The following is an 18,928-nucleotide window of genomic DNA, read 5'->3' on the forward strand; positions in this document are numbered from 1 at the left end:
CATGGTCATGTGCTTGTAAAAGCGCCCACGTGTCCGCTGTAGTCCTCGGAGGATTAGAGTCTCTTGAGATACCTGCAGGTTCTCTCAGTAACTCTTGCATCTCCTTCTGAGTTGGGTTTCTCTTCCCAGGTGCTGCTTCTCTTCCTCCTTCTAGAACCTTCCATCTGAACTCTCCTGGTTGGTTGCAGGTGTTGTTTACTTGCTCCCACTCGCTGGTAAACTGCTCCCGAAGAGATGTAACTTAAACATAGAGAGGGACTGAAACCTTGCCTGGTAGGAATGGATGGCAGCTGCTGATAGGCTGGGGTTTGAGTGAGTTTTCCTGCAGGGACTTGGAAGGCCAATGGTTTGGTCTAACAGGTGCATGGCACAGGTGTGTGTGTACCGAGAGGTGAGCGAGCCAAGAAATAAACAGGGAGAGCCAAGCCAATGGTCTGGCTCGGGTCTAAGAGCCCGTGCACGAGCCGAGCCCTGAAAATAGTTGGCACATAATTTATGCAACTGACATGATGTAACAATATGAAAAAATCTCTTAAAATTGCAGAAATTGCAGAAGCGCTTCACAATAGTACATTTATATTATATCACTGCATTGAAAGCTAATTCTTACAATTATAATTTAAAAAATGAAAATAACCATGATCAGCATTATATTCTATTAAATCAAACACACAACGTTTTTGTAAATGGCACATGTTCAACTCAAATATCTGAAGGAACTTGCTTATGTGATAGCGAATTAAAAATAGACTGTGAGAAATAAATATTTCCCCGGGATCACATCATTTACTCAAGCGGGGTAGTCTGGGTTGATTCCAGGTATTCTGGTTTCATGTTGTGTAATTCAGCCACTGGATGGCTATTTTGTTATCTCCCTTTTAACATTAAAGATGTATGCTTTATTTTGAATTCTTAGATCATGAGGTTAGAGAGTGTTGGCAGTGAGAAGGCATATTACAGCTTGGCACGTTTTGGGCTCGAGGGTCTAAAAGGACCTCGAGCCGAGCCAGACCTCTGTCTCGAGCCTTTAGTGGCTCGCTCACCTCTATGTGTAACAAGTAACCAGGCAGCCTGCCTGCTGCAGCAGCAGAAGCAACGTGAACCGGTGGGAATCATTGCATCAGGGGTAGAATGCCCAGGGTGGCACTGAGCTGGCAAGAGCTGAGTGCAGACTTTAAGGAAGAGTAGGGCGCAGACAAGTCCTCTAATGGATTTCAGTTTGAAGGAGGGGCCTGAAGTCTTTCATTTACCACAAGTATAATCTCTGGACACCAGGACCATGTTGTGTCCCTCAGGGAGGCCTGTGTTCCAATAGCGTTGCCTGAGCCGCTGCAGCTCTTGTTTTAACAGTCCTTCTTCTCTGTCTCTTGCAGTATAAGTGAGGGTTCCCTCACAGGTGTGTGCTGTGAAGACCTCTCCTTGGTACTCACTGTAAACCAGTCCCTTGTGGAGCTCATCTTGAGTCAGAACGCGCTGTCTGACTCTGGAGTGCAGCAGCTGTGTGAAGGACTGAAGCATGAAAACTGCACCCTACGCACAATCTGGTAAGCACAGCCTCTGATTGGTCTATTCATATAAACCAGAGCTGAGGACAGGTGGGGGCTCCATTGAGGAGAAATAGAAATGGGAGCTATGTATAGCAAGGATCTTTATCACTGAGGGGATCTGAGTGGCATCAGGTCCAACTACCTTAATAACCACTCTAATAACGTAGAGTTAACTCAAGTAACTATGACACATGCTCTAAGATAACGACAACTCACGCCCTCGTCATGCACTGCTAATTACCCTGCATATTACATCACTCATGACATCTTCTATGACATCATTAATAATATCAATGTAACATCTGCAAAAACTTTATTGATGAGAAAACTGTGCAATGTGGGGGCACAAGCTATAGTTACTTGAAATAACTCTAACCATAACAGCTAAATTTCTATGGTTCTGTGCGTGGAAAATCTGAACCTAACTACAACGTTCCTGTAACCTTTGTTTTAAATATATATATATTTAAATATATCAAGAAAGAATCCTGAAGTCGAATCCTCCGACAGCAAACAGGCACGAACCACTCCGAGTAAGTTTTTTAAAATGCTTTTTATTCCTCTTTCACTCCGGCAGCATGACGCGTTTCGACCAGGGCAACCTGGTCTTGATCACACGGTGCTCACAGAGATCAACAAGTTATTTAAGTGCAGAGTGTACATAAAAGCTCCACCTCCACAGGCATAGAAAGAGAAGACATACTCCTATTTAACAAAAAGTTTTGTCATCCTACCTTTAAATAATACCTAAAGGTAGAATATATCTATTAAATCACAGTACAAAGAGTGGAAAATATCACAATAATAAAATTTGTAGCTTTTTCTGTAAATAATCAGATAATTACACTCAATGAATAGTAATATCAAAAAACATGAAATGATATCAAGAAAAGATGAGATGATAAAAGAATATAGGGCAAGTGCCCACATCTGATCTAATCTATAACAATTCCCTTAATATATAAAGGTGTTCATATGATCTTCAAAGTCCATGGAGGTTTGGAGAATGTGCAAATGCCAATGTAGTGCAAAAAGTGAATTAAAATCCGAGTACCAAATAACTACTCAAATATTCATCTAGCGGATGTCCAATGAACCATAATTAAAGTGCATTGTGCCTAAAATAGGGGTACATAACCTAAAACGACCTAAGTGATATCAAATTCCAACCAGTAGAAAAATAGAAAAATTCATTACATATCAAATACATGGTTAAATCCAAGAACAAATCTATGCTCAATAGATAACATTTCCACAATAATTAAGAAAATCAACTACTTAATATATATACAACAATCCTTTAAGTCAATATGCTACCAAGAATCCCCCTCATAAATATCATCAATTCAAATTGATAAAAACATGAAATATCTAGCAAAAATAGAGATGTTTATCAAATGTAGTTTGTATTCAAGATGATAAATATTGGATAAAGTGCATGAATCATAGGGCAACCACTTGGTACCTATTACATCAGATTCAAAACTAGTTACAGAGCTACAATAAATAATTATAAATAATCCATAAATAGTCATAAAAAGTTTCATAAACCATTCATAGAAAATTCACAAAAAATTGTAAAGATCGTCCCCCGTATTCAGCCCTTTAGGAATTTTTGTATCAAGTAGTAAAATATAGTGGCTCTCCAGTTGTCTTAGTTTACGTTCTCTGTCTCCACCTCGCTTCGAGCTAGGAACAGCATCTAGAACATAATAACTTAAATCATTAAATCATTAAGATTGTTCCGATGCACTAGTTTAAAATGGCGTGCCACTGGATAATTTGGATCGGAATTAACAATGGCTCTTAAATGCTGTAAGATTTGATTAAAGACCTGGACCTTGTAGGTTGCAGTTGCAGGTCCAACTACCTTAATAACCCCTCTAATAATGTAGAGTTATCTCAAGTAACTATGACACATGCTCTAAGGTAACGACAACTCACGCCCTCGTCATGCATCGCTAATTACCCTGCATATTACATCACTCATGACATCTTCTATGACATCATTGATAATATCAAAGTAACATCTGCAGAAACATTATTGATGTGAAAACTGTGCAATGCGGGGGCACAGCTATAGTTACTTGAAATAACTCTAACCATAACAGCTGAATTTCTATGATTTTGTGCGTGGAAAATCTGAACCTAACTACAACGTTCCTGTAACCTTCGTTTTAAATATATATATATATATATATATATTTAACTATATATGTATTTTTATATGTATGTATGTGTGTGTTATGTATTTATTTAAGTAATTCACATTAATGTTCATATTACATTATGCAGATTTGTGTCCAGTGGGAGGAGCCTGATACAGGCTATGTCTGTGTTATTCTTTACAGATTCGTTTACTGATGCTTGTCTTTCTGTTTGAGGGCATCTGTAGGATGCTGTACAAAGACCTGTCCTCACTCACCCACTCCTCCATTGACCTCTGCAGGTTGGACACCTGCTCCCTCACAGCCTCCTGCTGCCCCGATGTCTCATCTGTTCTTTCCACTAACCGGTCTCTGACAGAGCTTCACTTGGCTGATAATAAACTGGGAGACTCTGGAGTGAAGCAGATATTCACAGGACTGAAACACCCAGACTGCAGGATACAGAAGCTCTGGTAAGGATGCTGCTGGCCCCTGCATTGGTGCCTTCATCGAGGACAGCGTGTGCAGATTGCATTGGTAGTGACAGTGTGTGGAAGAGCACAGAGACCCCGCAGATGCCCTTCTGTGTTGTGCCCCATCAGCTGTGGCGACCACGGAGGGATTTACAAGAATTGACTCATACTACAGCATCCACCTAACTGGTAAGGGGAATGTATGACGTTACCACGCATACTTTTACCATGCATACCTTTACAACGCGGTATTTACAACGAATACCGTTACAACGCATAGCGCTTAGAGGTGCTGGATAGTGGTAAGTATAATTTTCTATTCCAACTCCAGTCCCCGTGGACACTAGGGAAGGTGTTGGATAGAAAATTAAACTTATTCCCTATCCTAGAGCGCCCCCCAGTGCAATGCGTTGTAATGGTATGCGTGGTAATGCCTGCGTTGTAATGGTAGTGCGTTGTAAAAAATGCGTGCTAAAGGTTGTATACCGGTAAGGGCAACCTTCACCCAGGTCCCCCAGGCTCCTTCGTCTCTCCACCCAGTGGATCATTGACAGAATATCAGAAACAGAAACATCGTGTGCACAGAAGATCGTGTCAAAAATATCAAGGTCCAAGATATTGGTAAGGAAAGTGTGAATAGGCAAGTATGGATTTACTATTCCTCACTCCCTGCCTAGGCACCTTGAAGATATTAGGTCATGACCTAATGTATGTAACATTCCCTGAAAGGAAAACAGGGAACTGAGAAGTAGCGCCGGGCACTATCTCTACATTTCATTCTGTAATTTGGCACCTTGAAGATATATATATACCTTTAAGGTACCAGTGCATGGAGTTATATATAGTAAATCTCTGCTTACCTGTAGAAACTTACCTTCACAATATTTCAGTCTGCGATATTCTTGATACACTATTTTGGCACACGCTATTTATATTTCTGATATTTTGTTTCAGCACCCCACCCAGTTATGCACCACTGATCTCAGTTATCTATCTATGCACACACGCTCCCAAGCTGGCAGTACAGTGAAACAAGGTAGATGTCTGCTCTGACATGTAGGCCACAACTGCATTTTCGTCCACTCCCAAACCTTGCCGCCCATGAACTTATAATGCTTCTCTCTTTTGTGATGTTTCCTCTGCATGTTCTGTTCATTTGGCCCTTCAGTTCGTTGATAAATATTTGTAGAGTGCTTTAATATCATTTCAACGTGTTGTGTAGAGTTGAGTATGATGGTCTAATGTCTTCTGGCTCAGGGATGCCATATAAGACTGTTAAGCAAATAAAAAAATATCTCCCTGATTGGAGCATGTCAGACTTCTGTATTACACAGATGTCTCCATGGATCTCCCTCACGGGCACAAGTCATATGAGTAGCAGCTCCTAGGTTTAATTCCATCTCATAAATTATCAGACTGCCCCATGCCACCAGATATTTGGTGTAACATTACAGTCAACACTGACTGTGGTGTAACACTGCAGTCAACACTGAGGGGAGCGCAAATTGTGGACCGCACATACTATGATGCAAAGGAGCAAACTTTTCTGGGATGTGATGCAGTGTCTGGCCACACATCTTTTTTCCCGGCCCAAACTGATTTTCATGACCTCCTCCATTTATCTCACATTCCTAATGTTCTTTCTTGTAAAAAAATTAAGTTCCAGCCCATTGATTACACTTCATCCGGCCCAAGACGGAGATTACGGCTCGAGCCGGTGAGTATGGCTTGAGCTGGAGAGTACGGCTTGAGCTGGAGAGTACGGCTTAAACCGGAGAGTACGGCTTAAGCCGGAGAGTACGGCTTAAACCGGAGAGTATGGCTTAAGCCAATGTAAGTAAAGTCAAGCGCACACAACCTGAGTTAGTTCATAGGTAAGGTCTTGTATCATTCAATGAAAGGATAAGATCAAACTCCAATGTTGTTATCTTATTTGTTTTTTATTTTTCCGGTGAGAGCCTTGGCTGGTTTCTTGTGAAACAAATACTCTCACCGGATATATGTATACAGAAGGTAGAGCTCTTCTCCCCCTTCTTTTCTCAGAGACCAGGGTTATCTCTGACCAAGAAGCACCAACCACCTAAACCTCACAATCACCCTCTAACCACTACCTGTAGAGCGCCATCATATTTCTGAAAACACCCATAACCCTTCGCTGAACTTCGTACTCATAAAACCAAAATATGTCAAGTTAGACTTCTGCCTCAGATTGAGGAAAATTCAGCCCATACTACAACCGATGCCCAGGCTGCTGGCACAAGATGCCTCTTAGTTCCCATCTTGAACAGTTACCAAATAAAGAGACGGGCGCTGGAAGCAGGAACACAAGAACAGAGTTTTATTTCTCATGAGGAGAGCCTGTCATTTATTTCGGACACGCACATAGTGTCTTCAGGAGGTGCTCTAAAAGTTTCTCTGAGGTTTCGTCTTTTATACACAGGTTTATGATGTACAAACATTCCTTATTGCAATAAAGACGCTTTGAAGTACGGAAAGGCATCCCCGGAATCCCCGCTTCAGGCCCATTCCCACACATATCTACAGTAGAGGCCCCCCCCCCCACATACAATAGGAGATGGTTGTCACACAGCTGGATATTCCGCTGATTCTTAGAATGTGTGCGCCTGATCGGATCTCTGGGGAGGGGGGGTCATGGTCAACTGTAGCTCCTTTGAAGAGGGGCGGATCCATACAGTAAGGGGCAATAAACTGTATCCTCAGGCTGAGTGATGACCAGGGGTCCGTGCAGACAATCGGGCTCAGAGGAAGGGGTCATCAAAGGAGGGTGTAGGAGAGTAGGGTCTGCAATCCTATGATCACCCAGATTTTTTGCTTTTGTTTCACTGGTTTACGACTTTCTCTGGCTGTGGGCCTGCCAATCAGACCCACAGCCTAGCTGTTCTCTCACTAAATTGTAAGCGTGTACCTTAGGTGCATTACCAATTGGTACTGGGCCACCTTATCAGACTCTGTACACAGGGCATAGGTGTACCCAGGGCCTACCAGGGGCTGAAGCATGTATTGTGCCACCCCTGGATGGCCATCTAAATCTGACACAACTGGCTGCACGACAGCTGGGGCAAGGTGGTGTAATCACCCCTTGCTGTAGATATAGTATACCTATATCTAACCCTAAAATGGACACACAGATTCCTATCAGTCACTCCTATGGCAGGCCTTAACAATCCTGAAGGCAGAGTGCTTGGAATCGTGTGAGATGGTGCTCTGGCATGAGCTGAGCCTGTCTGCAACTTGCGGAACCAAGTCCAAATAGCTGTTCCATGATAACGCGTACCATATACTCTTAAGTGCACTATAATCCTCGCGGTTATATGCCAACTCTGGTATCGCTTTATCAAAACATGTCGAGTAAGGTGTCATACGAATTGGAATACTAACCCCTCGCCATTTCTGGCGACGGGGTTAGCATTCCACCCTTCTAGAGGGACACGACATGGTAGTAACTGTGAACCCCGGTTAAAGTTAACTCAAGCCTCAGCTCCACAAAATGGATGCTGCCACCACAGACACGGGTCTGACCTCCTGCTGCTGGGAGTCCTTCCAGCGAGGAGTGCTTGGACAAAGGGTTTCCTGTCCGGGGCGGTGCTAGCACCATCCCAGACAGGGTTTTGTGTATTCTGGGTAGGCAGGGCTTTACAGGAAGGTGACTACAAGTGGCACCCCGGTGCTCACTGTGCATAGGCCGGCTAGAACCAGTTCCAGGGGCACACAGCCCCTGAGCTGGGGACAGCCCGGCATGGGAGAGGGGTGTAACCACCCCCCTTCCTGGTCCCACCCCTAGGGCAGGACCTAGTCGCGTACCCACCCCTTTCTTTAGGATAAAGGCAGGAGCGGGGACCCCTTCCAAATTAGATCATCTTTGAATCAAGAACTACTTTCTACGAAAGGAAACTCAAGACTCTTCTCAAGATTTCTCCCTTGTGACTAAGGAGTAGTCACCCTGCATCAGTGGGCACCATCAAGAACACTGCGGTTTGCTGCACGTCCTTCCTCAGGAATCCGACCGACCAGCACGACGAGACCCGGCTTCCCTGGCACCTCTGACCTCTACCTACCTCTACAGCTAAGCTGAGAACCGTAGGTGCGATGAGACCTCGAGGGACCGGCCATCTTCAGAACTGCACGACTTCTTTCCAGCACAACCGCCGAGGGATCCTCTGGTGAGTGCTTTGGGGTCCGAGAAGCCCCGACCCTGAGCAGCTCCAGCACCGAAGTCCAGCCTCCCAGCATCTCCACGATCTGCGTGGGGCCCTTCTGCTTTTTGCTGCTCACCGCGTTGTTTGGCTACTAGCCCGCTGGCTTGTGGCCTTCCTAACGACGCCCGACGACATCACCACTGCTGGTCTGGCTGCTCCAGACTGGCCCTTGCTCCCTTCCAAAAGAGGAGCACCCCGGACCCTCCTGGTCCACTCCAGACGCCATTTTAGGTCCACCGCGTGGGCTTGAATTTGCCAAGACTTGTTGCCCCAATCCTGGGTCCAGCGACGTCTACAGCATCATCCATCGTGGGACAGCTCGTACCTCCATCCTGGTCGCCGACAACGCCTCCTGGTCCGTGAGACTGCAGAGCCCAGCGTCGCCCACTCACCTAGTCGAGGTGACTACCATCCGGTGCCCTCCTGGTGCCACATGACTACTGGCTAGTAGTCACGAACTTGGTCCCCTCTGCTTTCAGGTGTCATCCATCTTCGATCCAGGCTTGGATCACTCGAACTATCTTCACTGGTCGCCTGCCAGCAACTTCTTTCTTCAGGCTCCTGGTTCGTCAACGAAGAATCCCGACGTCTTTTCAGACCTATGCAGCCGCAGCCCCTGGGCTAGGTAACTTCGGCATTTCGGTGCCCCAGCATAGCCTCACTATCCAAGGGTCCAGATACACTTTCGTTTTTGACCTACCTAGTCGGGTTCGCCCGAGAACACTAACTTTGTCTTTACTAGCCTCCATAGACTTTGTCCCGCTTCCCGCGTGAGAGTGCACACTCTGCACCCGAGTCCCCTAGGCCTCCTATTAGTAATCTGAAGGTTCAGTAGTCAAGTCCTAGCGATTCCAAAGCCTATTAGTCCAGTACTTACCTGCTAGTAATTTCGCATTCCACTTTTAGTGTATATGGTTTTTCGTGCCCCTCGGGCATTTGTGTAAATTGTGCAACTTAAAGTATTTTCGTAAGAGTTTAGTTGTGTGCTTAGTACCCTGTCCTCATAAAGAGTACAGGGCTGTTGTGATCTAAATAAATAACTGTTTATTTTCATAACACTTGTGTGGTGTCCTTTCACTTGGTGTTCAAGGGGTATATGTGATGGTATAACAGCTGGCTTAACACGCCCTCTAGAGTCTTTAGCCTTAGACTGCTCGTATCCATGCTACTAGGATAGCTGGTCTATAAGGTTGACTTACAACCAATCATCAATAAGGGTTGTTTGTACTGATGCATAGTGATCACTAGAATAGTGAGCACTGCATATCAGGCCAACTTCTCACAGAGGGGTATTCACGAAAGGAAGGGAGGTGTTGGTCAGGCGCGGGGTGTGATTCCCAGGGGCAGAGTCGCGCAGAAGGAGAGGTCTTATGACCCGTGCATGAGAGAGCGGGGGGGCAGCCAGAGCGCGCGGAGGAGGGGGACGTGCTGGGGATTCAACAAACAGGCAGAGAGGCCTAGGTGCCTAAAATGGCTGTTGTGCATGTGCGTGCATGGGTCTATGCTGGCGGGATGATGCAGTCAGTGTTTCGCGGTATTCGTTCTGCTTACAGCAAGGGGTATGGTGAACACAAATGAACGCCGCTTATGTACATATACATTTGTCATTTTCCACAGTCGCCGCTTTTTAACATAAGTTAGTTCATTTCCGTGTTTATCATAACTGTCGGGGTGTACATATAGCCATGGGTGATCAATGAAATAGCATTTGTCAATACTGGCGGATTGAATATAACCATATGCTATCGAGGCAATTGACGAGATGCAGTACATATGAATTCTACATTTGCTGGGTCATACATGCAAGCCTAGAGATCGGTATAATACTCAGTCGGGGTCAATCAAAAAATTCCGACACATTATAGAATCATGTTCTGACTTTCTCTCCGGTGGTATCAACGTACAGTAAAAAGTGCTCTTATACCTCTGGGTCTTGGTCAGTGCTATATGAAACCTTTGAAATAACCAAATGAATGAGTGACCGATGAAGCATTTTGAAAGCAATACAAAGTGGTTGAGGGAGGAATTCAGTTCGATACAAGCAATTAGTCCAGGGGCGGGTAGAAAGTTCAGAAAGGGGGGTCTTCGTCACAGTGTCTTTTTGGCAGCGAGCCATCACTGGTAGGCTCCAGTAGTCCGTCTTCTTTCGGTGGCGCTGTTGAGCACCGGCGGTGGAGCTATAGGTCCAGCTCGGATCCATCCTTACGCGTTGCAGGGTGCAATCAGTCCTCTGCTGTTAGATCACAGTCCTGTCTCCTAACTAATCTTCTCAGGGGTGCCTCATGCTGGGCACCTGCGTGTCTTTTCTTCTTCCGTTGCAAACCCTATTCTACCTAAATGCTGTTCTTCTTCTCTGAGTCAAAAAGTCATGTGGAAAAAGGGGTGTTTTTGGATAGTCGAGGGAAGAGAAGGCGGAGTGGGATCAGATCTTTGAACACACCAAGGGACCAAGGGAGCAAAGGATAACGAGCAGGCAGGCCCATCAATCGGGCTCAAAAGGGGACAGGGACTTCAGGCACACGTGGGTCAGCAGACAGAGGGCTTCAAGGCAGCCCTTCATCCTTTCATTTTCCGTGTTTGAGAGTGATGCCTCGTCCCGCGTCTCGTTGCTCTGCGGCTCCACCTTTGGTCGATGTCACATGTGTCTCACGATCTGTGGCCAGGCTGCGCGTCACGTCCGACCCTTCTCCTCCGGTGATCGTATATCTTTGAATGGGTACAAGGTACAAAACAAGCTTTAGAGAACTGACAGGAGAAGACATTTATGCATTTCAATTCCGCCCTCAATCCTACGTAGTTGAGGATACGTTCATCGGTCACAGTCAGAAGTTATTACCATGGAGTATGTATGCAGGCATTTCTACTGAGTTTGTACTAAGTCTATTTGGCGTTCATTCATGACATATATGGAGAGAAGTCAGACTCCTATCAACTGCGTAGTTCATCAAACTCGAAATTGGAACCTTCAGTAGAGACTCGTCTTTCTAATCCGAGCCCTAACAGTCTTACATTTCCCTTCAGAGCCGGCTAACCCTTGCAAACAGGGGGGAGTGCTATCATCGAGAGAGAGACAGGGGCTGAACATTCTTTTCTCGGAGAGCAAAGGTTAATCAGTGTCATCAGTTAAACTTCGGGGACAGCTGATATGGAGCTGGGGTCAATCGGGAGAAGCAAGGACGCTTTGGACATCCGTACTTGGGTGCGGAGGGGTGGGGCAATCTGGACAGTGGGGATTTCGCCTCTAACAAACTGTAAAACGGAAGGCCACTGACATATAGTCCCCCTATAAAAAGAAAGGGCCAGATTAGGGGACATCAGTCGTCTTACCTGTCCTTTCCTTCTTAGCCAATCCAAGTTTCATCAATTTGCAGAAAGGAGAGGTAGTAATATGGCAAATTACTATCGTTTTTAGTTCCTGTCAATTTTTGCCGAACACCCTTGTGTTCAAAAACCAATTAGGCTTGTGCCGGTGGGGCACAACGTTACCACACAAGGGAAGAGGGAACAGGGGGACCCTCAGAGAGAGAGTCGTCCGCATTCTAAACAAACTATTCGGTACACGTACGATATGGGGAGAGAGAGACGTGTACAATAATAGGCCATTTAGTGCGCACACAACACAGAACAGCAGGGGTCAAGCAATATAGAATCACAGGCAGAGGAACGACATAGATACATACATTACGTACACAAGAATTCAGGCGGGGGTGACAGTACATGCATTACATACAAAGATCCAAGACAAAACATAGAACAGTTTCTGGCCAAAAGATCTCTTCCTGCATGCTGCGCATCCTTAGTATCCTACTTAATTCATCTGGGGGCTGAGCTTTTTACCTTTTTTTTTTCTTTCTTATCGTTGGCTGTCTTTGCGAGTGTCCTCTGTTGCTAATACTTACACCTCTGCCAATTGGTCGGGAATTAACCTGGTCGGGCTAATACTCACAGTGGGATCTTTGAATCATTTTTCTTTTTCTTTTCTGACGAATGATTTTCCAGGCTGAAGCAACGGAGGGTATCAGCCAGGAGAACAATGGGGCAGCTTAGCTATATGTCTATGAGGGTGCAAGAAACATTGACAACAGTCCCAATCTTCCAGACGGATGGTGCTTAGGCAAACCTCACCCCGAAATAGTCCTTAACCTTTCCCTAGTTAGCTAAACGCATGAATTTATTCATTGGTGCGCATCATTCTTGGTTGCATTACCTGGGGTGCCAAGCGAAGTCATAATTTGCCATACCGTAATACCCCGTCAAGTTTCTACTTCAGACCACACTCCCAGTTGCTGGGTTCAGAGAGAGAGAGAGACAGTCATTTGTGAATAAGGGAGTGCTATATCTTTGTTTGTTCGTCGCCTATAGGTATCATGTCCAGTCCCCTTTTTCCCCACTCCATCGGTCGTTCGATCATCACTTAAGTCATACACAAAACATTTCTCTCATCAATCCAAATGTGTGCAACGTGTATTCAGTCGAGCTATACACATCAGGGCATGTACACGTGTATTCACATCACACAAAAATCAACACATTCTCAGGGGCTGTCCCCATAGACAATCATAATTTTTCACAGTGCTAGCCTGACTTCCGCGCGGGACCATGGCGTGTTGCTTAGGTCTTCTCCATACTTTAGTCGACGTTCCGACATGACCTGCGGAAAGAAGGAAAAAAGAAGGGGTGGGGGCAGCGGTTTAAAACACATCAGCGCGCATAAACCCGAAAATGCTTTTACTTACCACATACTCGACCTATCTCCACGGGATCAGTCTCTACCATCTCGGCATTTAAGTCCAGGGGGACCCGTAGTGCGGAAGAGATAATTATCGATGGTCTACGTATTTGCATGGATCGCTCGAGCGCGGTATTTCAGATCGAGCGCAAGGAAGGGTCAGAACAAAAGGGCAGTCGGTGTAGAGTGGGGGTGAACTCGTGCTCTCCTCCGAGGAAGAGGGATGGTCTACAGTGGTACAGGATCATTTTCGTTCGTACTAGGGGGGCCAGATGGCATTCCTTCGGGGTTGGGTTAGGGGCATCTAAAACATCTTTCCTGTTACCTGTGGTATATAAGGTAGAGGCTAAGTACCGGGATCTTCATCGATCGCTTTATGTCGCACAGAGATGAAAAAAAAACACATATAACAAACCCTAGATCATTCATATTTGCAATTTTTTTTTTTATTCGCCCGATGCTTTTTAACCTTAAACCTTAATCAAGCTGCTTCATTTCACCTATATTTCATTTATATCGGGGACGGTAGCCATACATTCGAAACTTATCAATCCAAGCACTACAATTATGTTTGCTTTTTCAAAAACCTTTAATTAAGAACGTCGGGGCACAAATACGGGCCTACAACCCCGTGGGCTGGCCACGGAGCAGACTGGAACTGTGCATGAGGGGAACGGAGTCGGTGATCATTGATTTCATAATAGAAAGTGCGACAAGTGCAATAAAATCATATCGAAAATTCATTGTGAGCAAGTATCATAAGTGTCGGGAGTTCGAACTTTCAATAATCATAATGCGCCAAAACTTAACATCAATTCATTGTCCGAATGTTCAATCCGTACCCATCCCATATCAATTCATTATCCGAACACATAACCAGTACTCATCCCATATCAATTCATTGTCCGAACATATAATCAGTACCCTTCCCATATCAATTCATTGTCCGAACTTATAATCAATATCCATCCCCTCCCGCCATGTGCTGGGGACTGCATACATGTCTCATGATAGCAAGGCTGAGCAACCGGAACACAACAGGGAGTTGCAAGCTTCACTTGTACCGGCGCCATTTTGGGTGAGGTCAGGCAGGTCCAGGCATAGTCAAAATGTCTCCACCAACTCGTGGTTGGACCAGAACCTCTTTCGGCAGTCCAAAAAGTTTTCGTAAAAAGGGTAACAGAAGGGACTGGCGATATGAACCATCAGTCAAAGTGAGGATGGAGGCAACAATCTTTTCTACCGGGTCATACTGGTGTCCCACCGGAACTGATCATGTTGGTAGTCTTGCAGGATTTTGGTCATTTCAAAACTGAGGCTGGCGCCGGCATGAGTGCGCCGACGTCTCGTGGCTACGTTGTGGTCGTTCTGTGGGCGATCATGGTAGTCATTTCCCATCGGGGGATGGGGGCACCCGCGAGGGAGGGTCGGGGCCCCCCGGCTCTCATAGAATCTTCAAGGTCGAGGAGAACATTTCTGGTCACAGGACGTGCCGTACCGCCAGAGTGGCCATGATTCAAGTGGTGGGTGTAGCGCCGGTTTTGGGCGAAGCGCCGCTGTACGACAGGAATCCCTGTCTGTTGAGTGGAGCGTTAGGGGTGTCGCTGGAAGCCTCCACTTGGGGAGGTGGGAGAGGCTCCTTCGCGCCGCCTCTCCCTCCCATCGCACCCCACGCCGTTTCCCAGCTCCGGTATTCAGGATGGCCGGACCAGGCGATAGAGAGAGGGGGGGGGTCGGAGGGAGAGGCAAGACATCCCCCCCGTGGCCTGCAGGGCGCCGCTTCAGGGCAGATCGGGGAGCCCATGCCAAGCCGGGGCCAGACCAGGAGATACGAGGGGAGGGGGGGTCGGTGGCATGTGCAAGACATCCCCCCCCCTCCATTGTCGCAGCCATTATTGAAGAAAGAAGAGTTGTCGCAGCCATTATTGAAGAAAGAAGAGTTGTCGCAGCCATTATTGAAGAAAGAAGAGTTGTCGCCAAGGGACCCCGTCGGCCTCAGCTCCTCTCCGGCCCACCTTACGCGACGACCTCCCCGGCCAACGGCTGCCAGCATGACCCGCCCTACACGTGCCGAAGGCCTCGTCTTCCGGATGGGCGTGGCCGCGAACCTGCTGCACTTCGGGAGCTTCCGGATCGGGGGGTAGGTATCTATTGGTTCTAGTCTATTCTTATGTTGTCGTTATCGGGCGCGGCGGGCGGTGGGACAGACATGTTTGGAGCAGTGACGGGCGACGGAGCCTAGCTACCTCGTGGCTGCCTTGATGTCAAGCTTGGCTTCTCTCACCATTTTCATGTTTCTTATTGCGGGTTATTTCTAACATTTCTTATTTTTAGTGAAGTCGAAAACTCATCAGTGGCCTACTGATTTTGCTCGATTCCTTTTTTTCCTTCCTTTTCTAGTGTGTTTCATGCTAAAGTTTCTGTTTACAGGATACGGTGATTACTTCATATTTTACATATGTCCTGTTGAGCCAGACGATCTACCTCTAATAAATGGTCCGGGTGGAACTAGTTTATCAATCAGTGGGGAGTAGATAGGCATGACAGATTACAACGGGGGACAAAGGTCCGCATTACCTACCCTTCACTACTTGCAAAGACTAGACAGAATATTTCTATTCTACGTTATTTGCAAACAGAGAATACCTCAAACGAACTATTCCTTGAACAATAAATGTCCAGACAATCAATCAATCAGTGGGGAGAAAGACAGGCATGGCGGATTACAATGGGGGACAAAAGTCTGCATTACCTATCCTTCGCTATCTGCAAAGGGAGACAGAATATTCCTATTCTTCCCCGTTTGTAGACAGCGAACGTCTCAAAAGAGCAATAATCGATAAAATCGATAACAAACAATCAGTGGGGAGAAAGACAGGCATGACGGATTACAATGGGGACAAAAGTCTGCATTACCTACCCTTCTCTATTTGCAAAGAGAGAGAAACGTTCCTATTCGTCGCTGTTTGCAAACAGAGAATGTCTCAAAGAGAACCAATACTTCAAGTAGCAACCAAAGCTAAATGAACCAATCAATCAGACAATACCAGTATTTAAATACCGATTCCAATACAGACAATCAATCAATCAATCAGATGGATAAAGCCATCCTACCAATCAGACGTAAAAGACGCCCTACTTAATCTTACCCGGACCGGACCGTGTGGACAGTTCTTCGCCTTCCCCCTTCCAGCGCCCGATCGTTCTCTTACTCCATATATTTACCGCAGCATTCCTGTGGGGTTCCAGTCAGGACAGTAGGTCGCTTGAGAGAGGTCCGTTCGGAATCGGTGAAGTTCCTTCAATCAGCAGCCGGACGAGGGCCCTCTCAAGGCAGGTATACTCCAATCGTTTAGATGTTCACCCCATCGTCTGGACCTCTCTTACCGGACCTGATGTCGCTGATGGACCCCGCGTTGGGACGCCAATTGAGGAAAATTCAGCCCATACTACAACCGATGCCCAGGCTGCTGGCACAAGACGCCTCTTCGTTCCCATCTTGAACAGTTACCAAATAAAGAGACGGGCGCTGGAAGCTGGAACACAAGAACAGAGTTTTATTTCTAATGAGGAGAGCCTGTCATTTCGGACACGCACATAGTGTCTTCAGGAGGTGCTCTAAAAGTTTCTCTGAGGTTTCGTCTTTAATACACAGGTTTATGATGTACAAACATTCCTTATTGCAATAAAGACGCTTTGAAGTACGGAAAGGCATCCCCGGAATCCCCGCTTCAGGCCCATTCCCACACATATCTACAGTAGAGGCCCCCCCCCCACATACAATAGGAGATGGTTGTCACACAGCTGGATATTCCGCTGATTCTTAGAATGTGTGCGCCTGATCGGATCTCAGGGGAGGGGGGGGGTCATGGTCAACTGTAGCTCCTTTGAAGAGGGGCGGTTCCATACAGTAAGGGGCAATAAACTGTATCCTCAGGCTAAGTGATGACCAGGGGTCCGTGCAGACAATCGGGCTCAGAGGAAGGGGTCATCAAAGGAGGGGTATTCACGAAAGGAAGGGAGGTGTTGGTCAGGCGCGGGGTGTGATTCCCAGGGGCAGAGTCGCGCAGAAGGAGAGGTCTTATGACCCGTGCATGAGAGAGCGGGGGGCAGCCAGAGCGCGCGGAGGAGGGGGACGTGCTGGGGTTTCAACAAAGAGGCAGAGAGGCCTAGGTGCCTAAAATGGCTGTTGTGCATGTGCGTGCATGGGTCTATGCTGGCGGGATGATGCAGTCAGTGTTTCGCGGTATTCGTTCTGCTTACAGCAAGGGGTATGGTGAACACAAATGAACACCGCTTATGTACATATACATTTGTCATTTTCCACAAGATTGCCTTTGTGAATCAGGCCCGTTGTTCTGAAAATGAGACTCTGTAGCCTTGATTGAGTGCCTCATTACATAGGAAGTCTTAGAATCAGGTTTTGTTAGTTTTCCTTCATAATTGAAATAGATATTAGTTAATTATCTTCCCATGATCTTGTTCAATTGGTATTCAGCTTTGAAGGCCTGAAAATGTTTTAAGGAAAGTTGGTTAGTGACATCTTTAATGATATCCAGACTCACTCATGTGAGGCATGAGGAGAAATGACCGAAGCCATGTTAGAAGCAGTGAAATAATACACTTGCAATACGAACAGCACACTTACATTTTCTGGCTTTTATGGCACCTGCACCTCTTCAACTTTTTATTTTTCATTGGACTTTTTAACCCGATATTCGTCTACTGTTCGTATTGCACGTATATTATTTCACTGCTTCTAACAATGCGTCGGTCTTTTAGATTTTCAGTCCTTTTTACCCATAAGATCCCAAATTATTTTGCGGGAGTCTCACCAGCGGTACGATTTGATCGGGCACAGCACTTTATCAACCGGCAAGGTAAGCCATACCATTCCTTTGATGCCGATATGGAATCACATTTTTATTTACAACAAGGGGTGGTGAGGGACAGAGTCTCTGAATTAAGCAGAATACTCTCACCCAGTCAAAAGATCAGGGCTAGATCCAACACCGTTTTTTAGCTCATTGCACCATCCCAGTTTCAGAACCTGGCTGTATGCAAATTAGTCTGTTCCTGTCGCAGTGCATGATGGGAACAGGGCAAACCAAACTACAAAAGCCAATTCTTACACTGGGAAGGAAACAAGCTTCCGGGGACCGGTTTCTGGCATTACAGCCGTCTTCGGCCCGGCTTGCTTGAATCCTGATGGTGCAATGAGCAAGGGACTCATGTCTGAGTATACCCTTCCACGCTTAGGGTGGACAAAAATATTTACAACAAGGGGTGGTGAGGGACAGAGTCTCTGAATTAAGCAGAATACTCTCACCCAGTCAAAAGATCAGGGCTAGATCCAACACCGTGTGGAAGGGTATACTCAGATGTGAGTCCCTTGCTCATTGCACCATCAGGATTCAAGCAAGCCGGGCCGAAGACGCCTGAAATGGCAGAAACCGGTCCCCGGAAGCTTGTTTCCTTCCCAGTGTAAGAATTGGCTTTTGTAGTCTGGTCTGCCCTGTTCCCATGATGCACTGGGCCAGGGACAGACTAATTTGCATACAGCCAGGTTCTGAAACTGGGATGGTGCAATGAGCTAAAAAACGGTGTTGGATCTAGCCCTGATCCCTTGACTGGGTGAGAGTACTCTGCTTAATTCAGAGACTCTGTCCATCACCACCCCATGTTGTAAATAATTTTGTCCACCCTAAGCGTGGAAGGGTATACTCAGATGTGAGTCCCTTGCTCATTGCACCATCAGGATTCAAGCAAGCCGGGCCGAAGACGCCTGAAATGGCAGAAACCGGTCCCCGGAAGC

The 18,928-nt window shown here is 46.3% G+C and overlaps 2 protein-coding genes across 2 annotated transcripts in view; both read left to right on the forward strand.

Annotated features, from left to right (window-relative positions):
• LOC144763075 (uncharacterized) overlaps positions 1-18,928 on the forward strand; it is a 676,435-nt gene that overhangs the window by 141,701 nt on the left and 515,806 nt on the right.
• LOC144764083 (ribonuclease inhibitor-like) overlaps positions 1-18,928 on the forward strand; it is a 203,052-nt gene that overhangs the window by 88,263 nt on the left and 95,861 nt on the right. Inside the window, exons 4-5 of the mRNA XM_078650244.1 lie at positions 1,374-1,544; positions 3,997-4,167. Of these exons, the coding sequence (XP_078506370.1) occupies positions 1,374-1,544; positions 3,997-4,167 (342 nt within the window). The remainder of the gene's footprint in view (positions 1-1,373; positions 1,545-3,996; positions 4,168-18,928) is intronic.

The sequence above is a fragment of the Lissotriton helveticus genome, chromosome 6 (genome assembly GCF_964261635.1).
Source record: "Lissotriton helveticus chromosome 6, aLisHel1.1, whole genome shotgun sequence".
Lineage (NCBI taxonomy): Eukaryota > Metazoa > Chordata > Amphibia > Caudata > Salamandridae > Lissotriton > Lissotriton helveticus.